Source organism: Coenobita brevimanus, chromosome 73, assembly GCF_032717465.1.
Source record: "Coenobita brevimanus isolate Jiangsu-jjx chromosome 73, ASM3271746v2, whole genome shotgun sequence".
Taxonomy (NCBI): Eukaryota; Metazoa; Arthropoda; class Malacostraca; order Decapoda; family Coenobitidae; genus Coenobita; species Coenobita brevimanus.
In genome coordinates, this window is record NC_137026.1 from 35,484,563 (window position 1) to 35,503,046 (window position 18,484).

General features: G+C 41.6%; 3 protein-coding genes across 3 annotated transcripts; 1 reads left to right on the forward strand and 2 right to left on the reverse strand.

Moving 5' to 3' along the window:
• Nucleotides 1-782: 782 nt before the first annotated feature.
• On the reverse strand, nt 783-6,655 carry LOC145407530 (acetylcholine receptor subunit alpha-L1-like). Its single transcript, XM_080278454.1, has 8 exons — nt 6,589-6,655; nt 5,190-5,380; nt 4,740-4,849; nt 3,903-4,116; nt 2,239-2,416; nt 1,725-1,877; nt 1,456-1,625; nt 783-953 (listed from the first exon to the last, which is right to left on the reverse strand). The coding sequence occupies exons 1-8, from the start codon at nt 6,653-6,655 to the stop codon at nt 783-785; spliced, it is 1,254 nt and encodes a 417-aa protein (XP_080134580.1).
• A 2,449-nt stretch (nt 6,656-9,104) lies between these two features.
• LOC145407392 (enoyl-CoA hydratase EchA19-like) lies at nt 9,105-13,108 on the reverse strand. Its single transcript, XM_080278328.1, has 8 exons — nt 13,092-13,108; nt 12,725-12,898; nt 11,886-11,990; nt 11,408-11,553; nt 10,726-10,865; nt 10,182-10,336; nt 9,457-9,617; nt 9,105-9,258 (listed from the first exon to the last, which is right to left on the reverse strand). The coding sequence occupies exons 2-8, from the start codon at nt 12,843-12,845 to the stop codon at nt 9,157-9,159; spliced, it is 930 nt and encodes a 309-aa protein (XP_080134454.1). The 5' UTR covers nt 12,846-12,898; nt 13,092-13,108; the 3' UTR covers nt 9,105-9,156.
• A 767-nt stretch (nt 13,109-13,875) lies between these two features.
• LOC145407458 (putative maleylacetoacetate isomerase 2) lies at nt 13,876-18,396 on the forward strand. The gene is made up of 8 exons (XM_080278387.1): nt 13,876-13,933; nt 14,830-14,881; nt 15,736-15,797; nt 16,160-16,240; nt 16,402-16,479; nt 16,767-16,893; nt 17,734-17,836; nt 18,158-18,396. The coding sequence occupies exons 1-8, from the start codon at nt 13,919-13,921 to the stop codon at nt 18,279-18,281; spliced, it is 642 nt and encodes a 213-aa protein (XP_080134513.1). The 5' UTR covers nt 13,876-13,918; the 3' UTR covers nt 18,282-18,396.
• Nucleotides 18,397-18,484: the final 88 nt, after the last annotated feature.

Genomic DNA, 18,484 nt, shown 5'->3' on the forward strand with positions numbered 1-18,484 from the left:
GAGTCTCACTGGCTACTTTAACTAACACAGGACCATAAACTGAATGAAAAGGGGCTACAGATCTTTGTCAGGCTAGAAAAAACTGAGTCGTAATTAAACTGTTCCCATAACACCAAAGAACCTGCCCGCTGACTGACACTAAGCAGGCAGTATCAGTGTCACCCTGTCTAGTATGAATATTGACTGTGAGTACTTTTACTTAGTACAGTACAGTATAGCAAAATGTTACACTTTCGTGTTCCTTCCTCTTCTACTGTAAATAAACACAAGGTATACATCACTCAGTATAGGACTATTATATGCAATTAGATTAAAGTAAGAACTACCAAAAGTTCCACAAAATATGCAGGTACACTGCTCAAATCCCATTTCATCTATAATGACACATTTTGTAGTCACTGTGCCAGTAGTTTTGGTCTCATTTTCAGGTAAATATCAAATAAACAATCCTACACTCACTGTCTCCAACTAAACATATATTTTGTCCAGGAGTGTGTCCGAGTCCAATCTTATGCTACCTCTTCTAGGGTGTAGGGGCCCAAGGCTATGCTAACACAGTATAGTTCAGATCATTTAAGGCTTAGTGACTGGCCTATACCCCTGAAGGCACTACCTCACTGAAAAACACCCTAATGTCTCAGAGGAATTCAGACTAATATGCACATGACTGAAAGTTTGATGGGTGTTCTACGGGTCTGGGCTGAGCAACCTTGCCCCAAGCCCCTGCACTCTTGATGGGGTAATAAAGGATTATATGATGGATGGGTAGAGGAAGTAATGGCTCAAACAACAGCAACATAAGCAATGAGAGTGATGACGAAGGTGGCGATGAAGGCGACAATGGCGATTCGGTCGGCAGCGGCAGCCACCAGGAGCCACTCATGGGCATAACTTGGGGTTCGGGACTCCTCAAGTACCTCCCCATCCTCAGCCCCACCGCCACTGTGACCAACCTGTTTGGTCGACAAATATCAGTAAAATGAGTAGGTAAGATACCAGGCTGAAGCTGCATTTCTCCTATGGTCCAGAATTCTCCTTCTGGGGGACAGGGAGGGAGGTGAGGGATGTTTATATAGCAAGGCAGCAGTAACTGTTACCATAAAATGTTGTCCCTCTCCAAACAGTACATTACCGTGCCGACACATGCAAGCAAGTTGGAGCCTTTAAAAACGAAAACGAAAACGATTAAATTTCTGGTCAATATTCCACTATCAGTCATCCCTATCCCACATTAAAACTAACCTGGTGCTGGCAAATGGATGCCTTCATGTGGTGGCACCAAGAAAACTGAGTTGCTCTGCTGCCTGGGTATACAAACATTCTTCATCTTCCTCCTTATCCCCTCAAAAGGAAGACAGTGGACAGCAGGAGAAAAGGATCTGCAGCCTGCAGGTCACCGGGTTCACATTCACTTGAGCCTAGGGCTGTAACTACTATTAAAACTACAGAACTAACCTTTTCTGTGTAGCCACGGAGGAAGAGGATGGTTGCGAGTGGTCCCGTGAGTACCGTCTTGAGTATGGCAGGAGGCGGTGTGCTTACATGACTGTTTGTGAGACGAAACAGACCAGCGCACACACCAACACTCACTGCCACAACCACCAACGTCTGTCCATAAAACTTCACTGTGGGAGAAACAGATATGGCAAATTATTACCATCACTACCATCGTCACTGTCATCATCATCATCAACACTATCATCATCATCACCATCATGCCTTACCAATGATGGGCAGGGAGGATGCTAGTGGTGGCAGTGTCATGGCAAGGTACAGAAGCTCCATCAGTGTCAGGAGGAGGGCAGTACATCCAACGGTGATCCTCTGAGGGTGAGTCAGCGGCAGCACAAACTGTATCAGCGTCACCAAACTCACCACTGGGGATGAGAGAGAGAGAGAGAGAAAGAGAGAGAGAGTGTTAGCCACTTCAGTATGATAATGCATTTCTGTTTCTTGGCTTTGGAGTGATGTGGACAGTTCAAATGGAAAAAATATATATATCCATATACTGAAACTGTGCTTATTGCGAGGAATAAGTTTCTTCTCAGTGTTGACCCTCTCCAAGTATATGGAGACAGAACATACACATTTATCAATTTGCTATATATCAATCTGTCATGTCTCCTCTACAATGAACAATACTGTCTAGGCAGCCAGAACAAAATGAAAGACACAATATTTTAGTACTTTAACATACTTCTTTGTCATACACACTTCCTTAACACTCTACACTCTCACCACAAGCTGGCACGACAACAGTGGGTGTGAAGGAAGGCGAGACACGTGTGAGGTTGAGTTCCAGGTGCATGGTGATGTAGGGCTCTGGGCAGCAGGAGTAATAGTAGTCATGTCGATGCAGATGACCACCCAGCAACTGCCATTTATGTGATCGTTTCAGGTTGTAGAAGCCTCCTATCTAAAGGACAGAGTCATTAGTAAGTTAATGCAAGTATTATTATTGTTAACCCCCTGACGCCGGTTCACGTTTCAGGTATGTGGTTGACAGGCACCGGTGCACGTCTGGGGACATGTGGTTGACAGGCACCGGTTCACGTCTGAGAATGTTTTCATGTTTCGCGGACATATTTCAACTTAAGAGTGTACCAAGCTCTCTGAGAATGGTGTGGTTGGCTCTCTCATGCACCTGAGGGTGTGGGAGAGGCTGGCTAGGAGAGAGGTGGGGTGGTGAGGGGAAGGCACCTGGAGGGGTACAGTACACATGTACGAACTACAGTCAGCCACCCTCACTCTAGTAGAGATATACACCAGCTGAGGGTAAGTACATGCCTTTTTGTGTGTTTGTATTATTTGTGATTGATTTGTAAGAAAAAAAAATGGGGGGGTGAATCCAAATGATGAAAATAAGCCTGGTTGTGGGAAGAGGATGGGGTGCATGGAGCCCGCCATCAGGGGGTTAATCATCATCATCATCAAATTCATTCCAACCCTAACTACCAACTAAAAGAATAAGATCAGGTTGGACTGAGAAACATTATCTCCATCTCAACCCTAATTTTCACCTAAAAGAGAAGTACAAATTCAGAATCAACATCATCATCATCATCATCACCATCATTATCATCATTTCAACCTTAATTCCCAAATAAGAGATGGGACAAGGTAAGTCTGATACAGAGAAAGAGAAAGCACAAAATTAGGAGAACTTACATCATCATCATCACCATTATTATCATCCCAGGTCAGTCCTCACTTAAAGCCTACATAAAACTGCTTCTTTAACTGAAAAAATTTATATGCTTCTGGCTCATGGATTGGTGAGCAAATGAGAGAGAGAAAAAAATCACATCTGACAATACAACAACATTTTAAAGAGTTATGACTAACTTTACGAGAAGAATGAATGTTAATATATCACCAGCTTAATAAGAGAACAACATACAAAAAAAATACAGGCATTCATTACCTCTAACTCAATAATAAAACAATGTCCAGTGAACCAAATTTGCTCTTGTTTTTGCTGTGACCCCAGCTACATCTGAATATGAACCTGGTGGATTGCAGAATGAAGTTGCCCTCCTTCTGCAGTCCTCCATCCTCCTTTTAGTTGACAAGGAGGGAGGTGAAGGACACTTATATATTTGGGCAGTGGAAGCACCTTGTTATATTGTTGACTGTATGTGAAGGCATCCCTAGCCAGTACCTAAAAAAGTTTCATAGTCGTAGTAGCACGGTAGATGCAACCCCAGGCACATCTGAATTTGAACCCTGTGAACAGCAGGCTGAAGTTGCCCTCCTTGTGCAGTCTACCATCCTCCTGGGGAGAGGGAATGTACTGAGGGCCATTTATACAGCAGAGCCACCTGGTTATAATGTACCAAAACATCTCTCCAGCACCCAAAAATGTTAAAAGGACATAATCATACCGTAGGGCTGAATCTCACCTCTGTGCTAAAGTTGGCATAATTAAACTCAATCTGCCAACCATGCGTTGACCAGGAGCCAAAATAAACGTGGCAGGTCTGTGTGTCGTAGGGCCAGTATGTGAGGTCCATGGGGCACTCCACACGAACATGGGCAGGCGGCACCCACAGGACTCTCCCCTGGGTTACAATGATGTGGGTGTTGCCATAGTGGTCAACTTCGGTAATGTCTGCGCTGTAACAATAGTGAGATACAAGATTAGCAATTTTTATGTTATATGCAGCTCTTATTTGCAGTCCTTGGTTGCTACAGTTCCACCGCTATATACCTATAGAACTGATCTGCAAGTTACACAGACCCAACAGATCTTAGGGTCACACTGAGATGATCTAGCTTTAATATACACGAGATAATTTGACCTTAATATGAGATGATTTGGTCTTAATATATGAAGTAATCTGGTCTTGATATATGACATGATCTGGTCTTAATATATGTGGAAATCCGGTCTTGATATATGACATGATCTGGTCTTAATATATGTGGCAATCTGGTCTTGATATATGACATGATCTGGTCTTAATATATGAGGTAATCTGGTCTCCATATATGGGATGATCTGGTCTTAGTGTACAAGATGATGTGGCCTTAATATGGACAGTCTTACACTAATTACAAGAAGTAAAAGAAAAGACATGAACAGTAAGAGAGCTCTCCCCCACCCTCCAAGCCCTCTGGCAATAAACTATACAAGAATAGATTAAAAGACAACACCTTGCAGGATGATAATTCTCTCTCTCTCACTCTCTCTGCCTATCTCTCTCTCTCTCTCTAAGCACACACAGAACACTACTTACTTGTTGTACACGGTTATGTCTGGCTTCCAAATTTCCTGTTCACCCACATGCAGTGAAGTAAGTCCCCCGTAGTCCTTAGGATCCCAATGTAATCGCTGGTCACGCCACCTCTGTTGTAAATCTACTGGTTACACTCCTTGATTATGATGGTGACTTTTGCTGTTTATTTTTGCTATTCCTTTCTCCTAAAATGGAATCAAATTATCTGCTAAAAACAAGAATGATGCAGCAAAAATGGGTTACAAATGTGAATCACCATTACGAGCCAAATGTCAAGGTAAGGGACTTGTGCAGCTTTGCCCTACCAGAAGACACACACACACACTAATACTTATTTTCTCTCTCTCTCTCTCTCTCTCTCACACACTTTCACTCACACTCTCTCTCTCTCTCTCTCACACACACACACACACACACAAACACACACATATTCTCCACTCTTCCCCTCACCATTATGAACCACAAATTAATATGAAGGACTTGCGTTGCCTCGTCCAGCCACAGTCCCCTCAGCTCAGTGTTTACATAGACGCGTACCGACCCGTTTTGCGTGCGCTGCGGTATCACATTTCTGTCATACCCATTCAGTAGTGTCAGTCTCAATTCCTTGTTGAGCCGCCACCAGTCATTGTTCGATGCATCTGAAAATAAAGAGCACGATAAATCCTTAATATCTTTTATTTTTTTTTTATTTTTTTTTTTTTTAACTCTCTCAATATGACGATGTATGCTTTATTATATCCTTGCTGCCTGGGGGGGCTAGGTTTATGATAGGAGAATTAAGAGGAATGATGGGACTGGTGTGTATTGGTGTTGTGATGAAAAGGAGTAGTTTGTGATGATTTGGGCATGTGGAGAGGATAGGGGATGACAATCGGGTGAAGAGAGTGAGAAGTGTGGAACACTGGGGGTAGGGCTGCGAGAGGCAGACTGAAAAAGACCTGGGATGAAGTCACACAGTGTGACCTCAGGGATAAAGGACTGAATAGGGTGGCAGCCAGAAATCGAGCAGCGTGGAAAGCCGCCACTAGGTAAGCAAGCCCAACACACGGAAGCATGTTGGAGCCTTTGTAAACTAAACTAAACAATTAGCGAAGGCAGCCTGTAAAGGGGTTAACAGACGCTATATAATGTTTGACTTTTCCAGTTCATAAAAACTCTTGTACGCTGAGTAAAACTGTCTAGAAGAAAAAACAAGTGTCACTGGAGTGGTTAACACTTTGAGGATCAGACACATCAATGTGCTGATTATTTTTTATTTAGGCAAGCTAATTTTCTTGAACAGAGTCTTGTCCATTTACAGCACTTTAAATTAATGTCACCCTTGTCCTGCTACAGTCATAAGGAAAGCATTGTAGTAGTAATATATCAGGATGCTGGCAGATAGATAAGCGGCATCTCACCAGTGTGGGTCCATCTGCTGATGATAGGTACAGAAACTAATTATGAGGTTATCATGAGAGTGTCAAGTGCACAGTGAATCACAAGAGAACTACCTATTAAAGTTCCATTACTACCTACAAAGTGATAGTCAGTTCCTCCTAATTTACAACATCAGCTATACAGGAAAAAACACTGTGATAATTTGGTTCACATACTTAACTTATAATGAAGACTGATATACTTATTATTCCTAAACTTAGCCTTGATTATCACCTTTTTGCAGCTTACTTCACACACCTTGATGGTAGAAAAAGACAATGCTACAGCTCTACATACTTTCCATAGCACTTCTTCATGACTAGCCTTGTATTCTCGTATTAATCTCTTGTAAAACTCAGCATTTAAGATGGAGAGATGACAATTTTTGGCCAAGTTATAGCAAAAGGAGTATAGTTAATTTACTGACCTGCTGTGACTGAAGCAAGTGTTGTGGCCCAAATCACAGTCATTAGGATAAGGTGAACCCCAGCCATGCTCACTCTTGTATGCCCACACTGCTGTCCCTGGAATGTCTCACTTACACAATACCCTCAGTCGTAATTGGCAAGTAAAAAAAGCATCTAGTTCTGTATTGTTCCTTGTGAAATAATAACTGTAGCTCCAGGATATTTACTAACTGGAACCTGTACAATATTATGATGTCTTCCTTGTTTTGTTATCAGTACTTTAAGACCATCACCTCTCCCTGCTACAGTACTAACACAAAATACAACACACAAACGATCCACTACCCCCACACTGCAATACACTTCCTCACACATCACAATCACCACATGCACCACACTATCACAACACAGACAGTCCTTCAACACAGCCTTAACAGATGACCTAATATGAGCTCAGGAAAAGATCTCTGGGAGTGACCAGTCAATGTCACCAGCTTCCTGCACACCACTGGGCTCACAATGAGATGAGTCGGGAGTGGCAACAATAACAAAATAATTTCATTCAGCTTAGGAGAGATTTATTGAACTGTTAGGGTTAGATACTGTATTTATTAAACCCTTCACGACTAAACATCTCACTTAAACTGAATGTAGTATTATTACAGTACTAACAGTAGTAGTAGTAGTAGTATTAGCATTGTAGTAGCAGTAATATTAGTTGCAACCCCTGGTTCTTCTGAAACGTGAACCCAGTGGACCTTAAGCTGAACTTGTCCCTCTCCTAGGGTCCATCCTCCTCCTTTTGTGGGACAGGGAGAGAAGTGAGGGACGTTTGTACAATTGGGTAGTGGAGTCACCTGGCTATATCAGTGCCACCACATGAAGGTATCTCTCTCCAGCACCAACAGAAACAATTTAGTATCATTTTAAACTGATGATCATGTTCTTCTGCATTTATGCCTTTATACCATCAACACATTCCTTATCAGTACCATACTGAAGGATATCAAGGGGCTTTTCACCAAGATAAATCACCAAGAGAGAGGCATTAAGAGAGCCTTGATGTCGACCAAAGTACGAACCTCAACCTTCACGCACTCACTTCTACTGACAGACTGAATACAAGATCACCGAACCAACACCAAGCCTACCCTGTCACTCCCTCCATCACTTGTGTCATATTATACCTTTAAATGTTATGCTGAGAGGGGAGGGGGTTAGAGAGGGAAAAGGGGAGGGGGAGAAGAGGAGAGGGAGAGAGGAAGGCGAGGACACATAAGGAATGGGAGGGAGAATGGGAGAAAGAAGGAGAAACGAGGGGTGAAAGAAAATACGGAAGGGAAAAAAAAAACATAAGAGAATGTAGGGTAGATTAGGAAGAGAGAGAGAGAGAGAGAGAGAGAGGAGGGAAGGTGTATTTAAGATTAAATGGCTGTATGTAAGTATGGCTATTTAAGTGTGTGTGTGTGTGTGTGTGTGTGTGTGTGTGTGTGAATGTCAATGTGGCATGTATGTATGTGTATGTATATGTGTGAAAGTGTATATCTTCAATATGTACATGTGTATACAATGCAAGTGGGACTGACAGTGAAAGAGGAGGCCAGTGGGCGGAACTGACTCGTATGACACACACACACACACACACACACACACACACACACACACACACTGACACCAAAATGACTCTCACATTCCTTTCATTTGCTTCATTATTTATGCTTGTTATTCATAGTTCTATACTGTCATTTTTAATTATTCAAGTCTTTACTCTGACTCCCATTTAAAATCCCTTCTTTATCATCATCATCCTCTAGAAACATGGAATGAGAAAGTACGAAAGTGTGAGACCAATCAGCAGCATGACACGTAAAATGGGCCACATAATCACTCACACATCATTCAAGCCCCCGGAATCCTGGGTCTTTTAACTGCAGAAATAAAAATAAATGCATAACAGGCAAACTTTAATTAATTTTAAATCTTTTCAACAATACAAAAATATACAATTCCAAGTAAAAGGTTCTTCTTGCATTATTAAAGGAACCATCTATCACATAACAATTAACAGACATAAAATATTCTTAGTTTTTAAAATGTAGTTATCGTACACATAATAATGGCACCAGACACCTTTACATGTCACCACTTGTGTACTAATACCAACCATCCATACTCAATACATGCTAGGGTTGTCTCACTTCCCCATACTCACTCTATCACTCCCTCACTCTTGGTCTCACTTACTATCACAGTTTCTCACACATTTTCTCAGTCTTAATCACTCACTATTTCTCAGTTTTACCAACTCTCCCTTTCTCTCACTCACTATCTCTTTCACACATGCACTCTCCTTCTCTCTCTCACACCACAAGTCCCTCACTCATTCACATTCCTGTCTCTTACACACTCTCCCTCTCCCTTAAACTCACCCTTTTAAAATCTCAACCACCAGCTACACATTACAACCTAGACTTATTGGACTTAGGGTTGAACACTAGGTGAAACTCCCCCCCCCCCTTCTCTCTCTCCCTCCCTCCCAGAATCCCTCGCCCACACTTTAACTCTGAAACACAAATACCTGTTACCCACTACAACTTGGATTTATTAGATTCATCAGGGTTGAAGTCCAGGTGAAACTTCCCGTGCCGACCGACGCCCTCTTTGAACCGCTGTGCACCCTTCACTGATTCCTGAAATAAACAAACGATGCATGAGGCCTATAGCTCGTCACTATCACCAATATCATCATCATCATCATCATCAACTTAATGACTATGCTTCATCACCATCACCAGTATCATCATCATCAATCTTAATGACGGTACAACGATATTTAACTTACAGAAGATCTCTGGTTAGGGTACATTGTGAAGGATTAACACACTCACCTTTGCAATAATTGGAATGCCATTCTCATGCTCAAACTTGAGTGCGTCCTGGAGTGTGGTGGGTGAGAGGGTTGCGTTGAGAGCCGAGCGTCTGTCAGCCAACATGCACTCCTGTGGAAACTTGGTCAGTGACTGGGCAAGGGTGTACGCTCCTCCCACCGCTGGAAAATGATAAAAAAAACAGAACGATTATTAAATGTAGAAACTTATTAGCACTAATTATCACTACAGAATTATCACAGAAAGACTGACTAATGATGTAGAAAATTTTGTCACCATCAGCATTATCCTCCTCCTCCTTTTCAGTCTAACTTGGCCTAGAATTTCTGTCCCTCCATCTTGACTGCAGCATTGTAGCAGCAGATTAGCACTAAATTATGATGAGTCAACAAGAATTACTATGAGAAGAATGCAGAACGATAGCACTGTCTTCTTCTGCCACTGAGAGATCTGAAGTAACCTACAAAACGACAAAAATTTGGACTAAGTTAAAGCAAAACAGGCAGAGTAACAAAGGGGAATTATTCCAGCCTCAAACTAAGACATCAAATTTCATGCACAAAGAAACTAAAATAAGCAAGAAGACTATATTAGAGAAACTACAGTCATCAAGATACTTATTCCTACCACATAACAAGGCTCAATGAACTTCTGGCATCCACATCTTAGTAACAGTGTGGTGAATGGCTTAGTTCTGTCAGCTGAAACAAACAGACTACACCCACCTGTGCCAGTAGAGACAAAATGAGTGGCCAGACCCCACTCGAATGCCTCTTTAGCCTTGATGGGTCGGCCGGTGAGGATGAGGTCCAATGCCCGGCCCAGACCCACAATCGCTGGCAGGCGCACCGTACCACCGTCAATCAAAGGAACACCAAACCTGAAAACATCCAGAGTTAGGGTATAAGAAGGACGCTGAGTCAAAGTAGCAAAGAACAGTGACATCTTTATTCTGAAATGCTGTGTTTTATTATAGTCAAATCCAGAACTATCTTACAGTCTGTCTGTGCCACTGCTGATAATCACCAATAATTTACCAGCAAAGTATCAAAGCACCTGAAAGTGAATGAATCTTGAATATGCCATTCATTCTTGTTCAAATTCATCAGAAAAGAACAAGTTTTATTAGCTGTACGAGTTTTTTTTTTCTTTATCCCTATTTAACCATGGTAACTTCTCTAAAACTCAGGCCCTCAAGAACAGAGATATGAGTCATCTTTACCCCTGGCTTGGTCCGCCTCTCCCAGTTGTGAGAGTGAATAAGCTAACCTCCTACAAAAGACCCCCATGACAGCATTCTCCTCCACCACCCTGAGATCACACCACAGTGCCAGCTCCAGTCCACCTGCCACCGCAAACCCTTCCACCGCAGCAATCACTGGCTTATCACTCTCATAGCGGGATGGGCCCTGGGGAGGAGAGGGGGAGAAATGCTCTAAATGCAATACTGTACTTTAAAAATCTTACGATTATCTCATTCTGATAGGAAACTTACTTATTCTTAACTCCTTCAATACACTACCATGATGGGCTCCAGTGGGGGAGGAGAGGTATTGCTCTATAAGCACTATACTATTACATGCAGCAGAGGTGTCCCACAGTAACATAAAATGATGATACTAGCCAGAATAAATCTAAATGCAAATAGCAGTAAAGTCATTAACATGATGAAAGGATAAAAACATTTGTCTCCTGTCATATTCATAAAAGAGAAAGAAAATAGAAGAAAAAGATGGTGTTTAAGTGTGTGAACAGGAATATTTTCATGTGATGGAACTCATACAATCACTCTACTCTGCTGCCCAGTTATACAGTCCCTCAACTCCCTCCCTATCCCCTGAAATATGGATGGCTGACTGCAAGAGAAGGACAATTTCAGCCTGCAGTCTACTGGGTTAATGTTCAGATGAGCCTGGGACCAATATAACACTATAACTCTTCATGCACCCACCATTGGTCCTCTCCCATATTCAGCAAGGGGTAGGACTGGTGCTCCCTGGGCCAGTTCCTTTAGGTCATAACCAGCACAGAAGTTGCCGCCAACACCGTACAGCACCGCTACCTTCGCCTCACTGTCATTGTTGAAGTCTTTGAAGGCTGGAAAATAAGAACCATCATCATTTCAACTCGAAATAAATATATGCCATGGTTTATTAGTCAAATGATGCCATGCTTTCTCTGCAAGAAATCCCCACGCTAAGGTTGGTCATGATAGAGCTGATGTTTTCTATGGACTGAAAGCTAAACCAACTACAGTACTGTAATTACTTCCAAACAGTTGCAGGAAGTTTGTTGAAAAAAAAAAAGAAAGAAAAAAAAAAAAAAACTCAAAGATGTATCATAAAATCTGTAACAAGACAATCTGAGCCTGGGTTTTGATTTACGTTGGCAATTATAAAAACGATGATTAAAGCGGACATTACACTCACCTTGCAACAGTGCCTCGGCCGTGGGGGTGTTGACGCAGTTCCGCACCTCGGGTCTGTTGATACCGATCATTGTAATGCCCGGGTGTTTCTCCACAACAACCAGTTCTGAAATGCAACTGATCAGGATAGTATAGAAACGTCTCATAAAAACAACAACAACAAACTACAGCACATCAATAAACAAAGAAGTACATGAACAAAGCCAATTACTTAAAGCATCATCATCATCTAATCTTAAGTGTAGGAGCCCAGGGCTAGGTAAGTTGGTCCTGACATTTAAGATGAGACTGACCAGCCTCACTCATCCCTGAGTGCCAGTATGTGAGCAATAAATCCCAACCACCCCTTGGATATAAACCTGCACAGGCTCAATCCAACTGGAGCACCTTCATTACCCACTTAACCACCAGGCACCATAATCTGGTTATATGGTTATCACCCAGCATAGTAAATGGTTTCCTGGTGTACAGAAAACCATTTGGCTTGTCACTCTGTGTAAAGTCACCCATAAGCAGAAGGAAGAGGAAAGAATGAAAGATAAAAAGACAGAAGGGGGAGCATAAAGTCACCCGTAGACATAAGGACGAGGCAAGAATGAGGGAAAGTGAGACAGAAGAGGATGGAAGGAAGTGAGGAAAGGGCAGTCACCACAGCGCAGCACTATATCAAGTGAGTGGATAGTGAGCACCTGCACCTACCATTAAATAATAGCAAATATCAATAAGAACTGAAAACATCAACATCAATAACTATCTATCTATGGCAAATATCAACGTTATTAACCACAGCAAACAATAGCACCAATAACAAAAAGAACTTCAACATGAAAATTACAATACCTCTTTCACTCATGTTGTTGTATTTGGCTAACTTTGTAGTGGTACCGAATGACCTATGGGATAGTTTTGACCACGAAAGTTGCTGAAATCCCCTCCTAGCCAGACACAGCGCAGTAGCCATAACAATTGTATCCTTAAACAACACCCACACCCACACCTACAGCCAACAAGGTCCTGAAAGAGTACACAAAAATTATTTAGCCTCATCATCACAGTTTATCAAATCTTAAACATTCTCCTAGTCATCATCACCATCACGAAAGGCTATACAAATACTAAACATCCTCCTCATCATCATATTCGTTGTCCTTCACCTCCCATCATTCCCTACTGACATCTCCTACACATTTATCAAGAAATATTTTACCTCTCCCCTCACTTTCCAGTCATTTTTTAGTTCTTCACAAGGGAGACAAACCCAATCGTCTCATTCACAAACTACTGGCTGAATTATCATCATTTCTTGAGGAAACATACATGAGACGTAGACATTATTCAAGGTATGATTACATTACCACTTAACTGATATGATATACCACTATGGGCGAGATAACGTTGCTGGAATTCAGGCAACTTCCCCCTCCGACTGGCCGCCCCTTCAGCACTGCCACTGTTGACAAAATTCACAAATGACGCTAAATTTCCTCGCAGAAGCAGTTTAAATGCCGTCAACCACAAAGTTCTCCAAGAAATTGCTAGAAAGAATATTAATACCTTACAAGTATTGCTATAGAGTTGTAAAAATCTCTAAAATATCAGTAAATCAATTATCACTGGACGTAGGAAGTATTTCGCTAAGTATCCTTATAGTTAGCACAAAAACGCTGGATTGGCAACTTGTTCTATGGAAATGCAGGGGAAATCTATATAATTGTTTACATCTCTGCTTATGTCAAGTTTTCTTGTTATAGAGCTGACATCTTTTTACGGAAATTATTGCACACGCTCGTTAATATATCGTTTTAGAATATTGATGATTATTGCAAATTTATTCATATTTGGTCTCACCCCCTTGCCAGTTTCAGTAAATCCAGTAGACTACTTACTCAGTGCATCAAATATTATCAGAATGCAAAAAGAAGTGTGTGGAGATGAAAATTCGTGAGCTGGCATCAATAAAACCTGCCAGGCTGCCCAACGAATACGTGTGGCGACAGACGAGGCGTGGCGTCAACGGCGTGAAGGTGTGTCAATATGAGCTCCTCTAAGGTTGGTTAATTTCGCACAGTATTCATATATTACGTTGTGACATTTAGCAAAAAGATATCCCTACACCGTATTAAAGCTACTTTGGTTGATCTTATATTGATTCAAGCTTTGCATTGTATTTAGTTCCTGAATCAACGTGTTATTAATCACTCAAAACTCTAGCTATTTGCATTCCATTTTAAATCATTATATTATTAATGAAAATGGAGGTAAAATGCCATCCCGTAGTGTTATAATAGTGTACAAGCTCATCCTACCTATTAAAACTAACCATTACCTTTATAATAGTTTAAAAGAAATATTCACCGTTTTCAAGGTCATGCCAGGGCCAGAGCAGGAGCCTGGGGCAGGGGGCTCCTATTAACCACTCAGCAACAAGGAGAGAGAGAGAGAGATTATTCTTGGGGGGCTTGGAGAGTGAAAGTTCCCCACATATAGCCTACCACTTGGAAATAGGGACAGGAGAGTTATTTTTTTCATAATGTCTTATTCCAGATGACGTTCAGTAGATGATATTAACTGTGTGTGTGTGAGAGAGAGAAGTAATGAAGTTGAGAGAGACGAGAAATAAAAGTAGTGATGTTAGAGAAATAAATATATAAATAAAAGCAGTGAGGTTGAGAGAGAGTGGTGTGGTGTAGGTGGGTGCTTTTGCCACCACTCACCGACCCCATACGACCCACTGATAAGGGGCTGGGATACCATCATCCTAGGCTGTGGCAAGTGCTGCTGTGGTGCTGCCTCTTTCTCCTGTATGTTATACATCTTATGAATTTCTTTACATTTTAGAGAGAGTTATTTTGTATTAGAGAAAGGGATAGTTATTTCTTTAATAGTTATTTTTTTATAAGAGAGAGAGAGAGCTACCTCATCTTACACTCCATTCTCTCCCACAGCCGATCCTGTACTCCTATTTTCGAAGTTCCTGCACATGGCGGGTCAGGATAGGTAAGATTTCCACCATAGTCCATTTATTCTAACCTGATAAACATCTATAACCTTTTCAGGTTAGTGTTTGGCCAGGTGTAGTCAGAGATAATTTTGACTAGTAACCATGGAGATTCATTCCTACCTCATAACTAAGGCTCAGTCAGATAGGGGATAAATTTATCTAGTAACCAAGGAGACTTACTTCATAACTAAGGCTCAGTCAGGCTGGGGATAAATTGGACTAGTAACCAAGGAGACTCATACCTACTTCATAACTAAGGCTTAGTCAGGCTGGGGTATAATTTGACTAGTAACCAAGGAGACTAACTAAGGCTTAGTCAGGTGGGGTATAATTTGACTAGTAACCAAGGAGACTCTTACCTCATAACTAAGGCCCATCAGATTTCATGCATCCACAACAAAATTCAAGTTATGGCAGTGGCCCAGTTCTGTCAGGTGAAGATAAACTGACTATAGGCATTTGATTATCCCTTTTTGCAGTTATTGATTCACTTTTTATTTTAGAATATTAACTGATTGGCCTTTAGGATGATAATTGTGGTGGTGGTGATGATGATTGTGATGGTGGTGGTAATGATGTGACGATGATGGTGGTGGTAATGATGTAATGGTGGTGGTGGTGGTGGTGATGATTGTGATGGTGGCGATGATGTTAATTGTGATGGTGGTGGTGGTGATGATTTATTTATTATTATTATTATTATTATTATTTTGTAATGGATGATGATTAATTTTGTTGATATATATATAGTTCATAGCACGTCATTACTTAAAGCATCGTACAAGAAATACTTAACAAATACCTATACATGTCCCAGTACTAATATTCTAATCCCATATATTTTCAACAGTTCTGGCGCACAAAGGGATTGAACATGACTGCCGCGCCATCAACCTGCTGAAGAAGGAGCAGGTACGTTACTTTCTGTGCTTACCTGTTTATCTATCTATCTATCTATCTATAGCCAAATACCGTAATCCTGTAAGGGGTTTCTACAAACAAATCGCCTCCGTGTCACCCTGTCCATCACCATTTCACTGGCTTCCCCTCTCTCCAGCTCACACCCCTTCACTTATGAACTGGATAAATAGGGTTGGATGATGATGATGATGATTATAATACAGTAGTAGTAATAGTAGCAGTCCACCATCCTCCTTGTTGGGGATGTGAAAGTTTAGGGATGTTTGCATAACCACCTTGTCAAGCACCAATAATAATAATGATAATAATAATAATAATAATTGTTTAATCCATTGATCTTTTGTTCCACACAGGTGAGCGATGAATTTAAGAAGCTGAATCCAATGGGTCAGGTTCCAGCACTCGTTGTGGGTGACAAAACACTCACACAGTCGGTAAGTCACGTAACGGATCTGGGGTGAGGAATATACTGTAGTCTAAAAAATGCCGATACAGATATTCTTTATGTAAAGTTGTTTGTTAACCTGATGATGAATTAATACATGGTTTTCATGAGAGAGAGAGAGAGACTAAAACTTTTTCTCTTATTCCTCAGCTCAGCATCATGGAGTATCTGGAGGAGGTGTATCCACAGAAGCCACTCCTACCCAAGGACCCCATCCAACGAGCTAAGGTGAGATTGTGTGGAGGACAGGAAAAGAGAGAGAGAGAGAGTGTGGGTGTGGGTGTGGGTGTGCAAAATCTTCTGTCTTTCTTCCCGTAAAAAAAAAGAAAGAAGTCGTCAGAGTAGAATTATTATTATTATTTTTTTTATGCTATGGAGTTATAAAAAATATTGAAAAGGGTGACATATATAACAAAGATTTACTGATCCCTCTGTATTATAAAATTTAAGGGGAATGAGCTAAAGTCAGTCTCATAAACTAAAAGTCTCCATTCACTCCGCATATTCTCCGCCAGGTGCGTGAAGTGTGTGAAATAATCTGCTCGGGAATCCAGCCTCTGCAGAACTTATCGGTGCTGCAGCGGATCGGAGACGAGAAGAAGGTGGAGTGGGCACAGTTCTACATCACTAATGGGTTTGTAGGTATGTAGTGGGAGGAGAGGGAAGCGCATAGCCCTATTCTGAGTAGCATAGGAGACATCATTGTACCTCTTGTGATATAGGTTGCATATTACACCTTGATGTCTCTTATATGTTGTACTGTCCTTGTATTGTGATATCAGTATTGTTTGCATCAGTTACATATTTTGCGCGGTTACCTACAAGAATTTGCATATTATACCTCAACATGTGGATGTGATACAAAGCGTAAGGAGAAATACATTGAGATAATATAGCCATGTGGAGAGGATGGAGAGTGAGAGATTAACGAGGAGAGTGTATTTGAGTGACATGGAGGGGGGTGAGGGAGGGGGAGGATGAGGTGGAGAGATGAAGCAGAGAGGTACCAGTATATGAGAGAGGGGGGGTTGTGCTGAGGGGAAGGCAGTGAAGTGGTGGAGACAGGGTGATATGGAGACGCTTTGTTTTTGGCCACCCCTTATGGGATTAAGGCGTCTGGCAATAGATAGATAGATAGGCACCATAACATTTGAAGCACCTCATGTGATCTGCTTTACATATTACATCTTGATTACTTGTGTTATATTGGCATCGTTTGCATTGGTTACATACAAGAGGATTTTGAGATAAAAATAAATTGCTAAGGAAAAGGTAAAACAGTCTCCAAAGCCACCTAAAATGCAGACATTGGGAAATATTAATAATTTTTCCATGTAACTGGTAAGAAACATTGAGAGGAAACTGGCAAATCAGCTCAACATATGGCAGTGGAACTTTCATAGATGCTGTGTCTGTAATATACTCTGAACTTGAATGAAAATAAATGTTCTCACACCCTATTCCTTGGTGGTGTTATTTCAGCGTTGGAGCAAGTGCTGAAGGAAAGTGCCGGGAAGTACTGTGTGGGTGATGACCTGTCCTTGGCTGACTGTTGCCTTGTACCACAGGTCTACAATGCCAACAGGTCAGTATCGGTATCGTATTTCATAAATAGAAAGCAATGAACCAGTTTTTATATAGAGGGAATGATGGCTAGGATTGCTTTTGTTGTGATGCCTGGCTCATGTGGAGAAGAACCTGGTGGACTGCAGGCTGAAGCTGTCATACATTCAGTCCATCATACCCATTCAGGGGAACTGGGAGAGGTGAGGGGCGTGTGTATAATTGATTGCCACCACATGAAGGCATCCCTCTCTAACATCACATTTATTAATATATAAGAGACAAGTGATATTCCACATGGAGAATTAACCTACAACTGATTCATTTATTTTTGGATCACCAGGTTCAAGGTTGACATGACCCAATTCCCAACCATCAGCCGTGTCCATGAGGCCCTCTCCTCCCTGCCTCCCTTCACTGCCTCACACCCATCCTCCCAGCCTGACTGCCCACCAGACCTCAAGTAGATGTGCTACAGTCTATATAAGGATTCCCATCGACGACTCAGTCTGGATTTGTCCCCTTCTTGTCCGAGCTCTTGTGGTGTGTGGTGCCAGCTTTTTATAAAATTGAATGAACTTTCATCTGACTCACTCACTCCTTCTCTCTGTCTGTAGTTTGCTATCTCTGTCTGTCTATATATCTCAGTCTTTGTCTGTCTCTCACTCAC

Excerpts from the sequence above, each read along its gene's own strand:
- LOC145407530 (XM_080278454.1), bottom strand. The coding sequence starts at position 6,655 with ATGGCTGGGGTTCACCTTATCCTAATGACTGTGATTTGGGCCACAACA. Across the intron at positions 2,417-3,902 it reads ATGCCAACTTTAGCACAGAG|ATAGGAGGCTTCTACAACCT; the intron begins GTGAGATTCAGC and ends TCTGTCCTTTAG. Across the intron at positions 954-1,455 it reads TCCGTGGCTACACAGAAAAG|GTTGGTCACAGTGGCGGTGG; the intron begins GTTAGTTCTGTA and ends TCGACCAAACAG.
- LOC145407392 (XM_080278328.1), bottom strand. The coding sequence starts at position 12,845 with ATGGCTACTGCGCTGTGTCTGGCTAGGAGGGGATTTCAGCAACTTTCG. Across the intron at positions 10,866-11,407 it reads AATATGGGAGAGGACCAATG|GGCCCATCCCGCTATGAGAG; the intron begins GTGGGTGCATGA and ends TCTCCTCCCCAG. Across the intron at positions 10,337-10,725 it reads ATGGGGGTCTTTTGTAGGAG|GTTTGGTGTTCCTTTGATTG; the intron begins GTTAGCTTATTC and ends GGATGTTTTCAG.
- LOC145407458 (XM_080278387.1), top strand. Across the intron at positions 14,882-15,735 it reads CACATGGCGGGTCAGGATAG|TTCTGGCGCACAAAGGGATT; the intron begins GTAAGATTTCCA and ends TATTTTCAACAG. Across the intron at positions 15,798-16,159 it reads ACCTGCTGAAGAAGGAGCAG|GTGAGCGATGAATTTAAGAA; the intron begins GTACGTTACTTT and ends TGTTCCACACAG.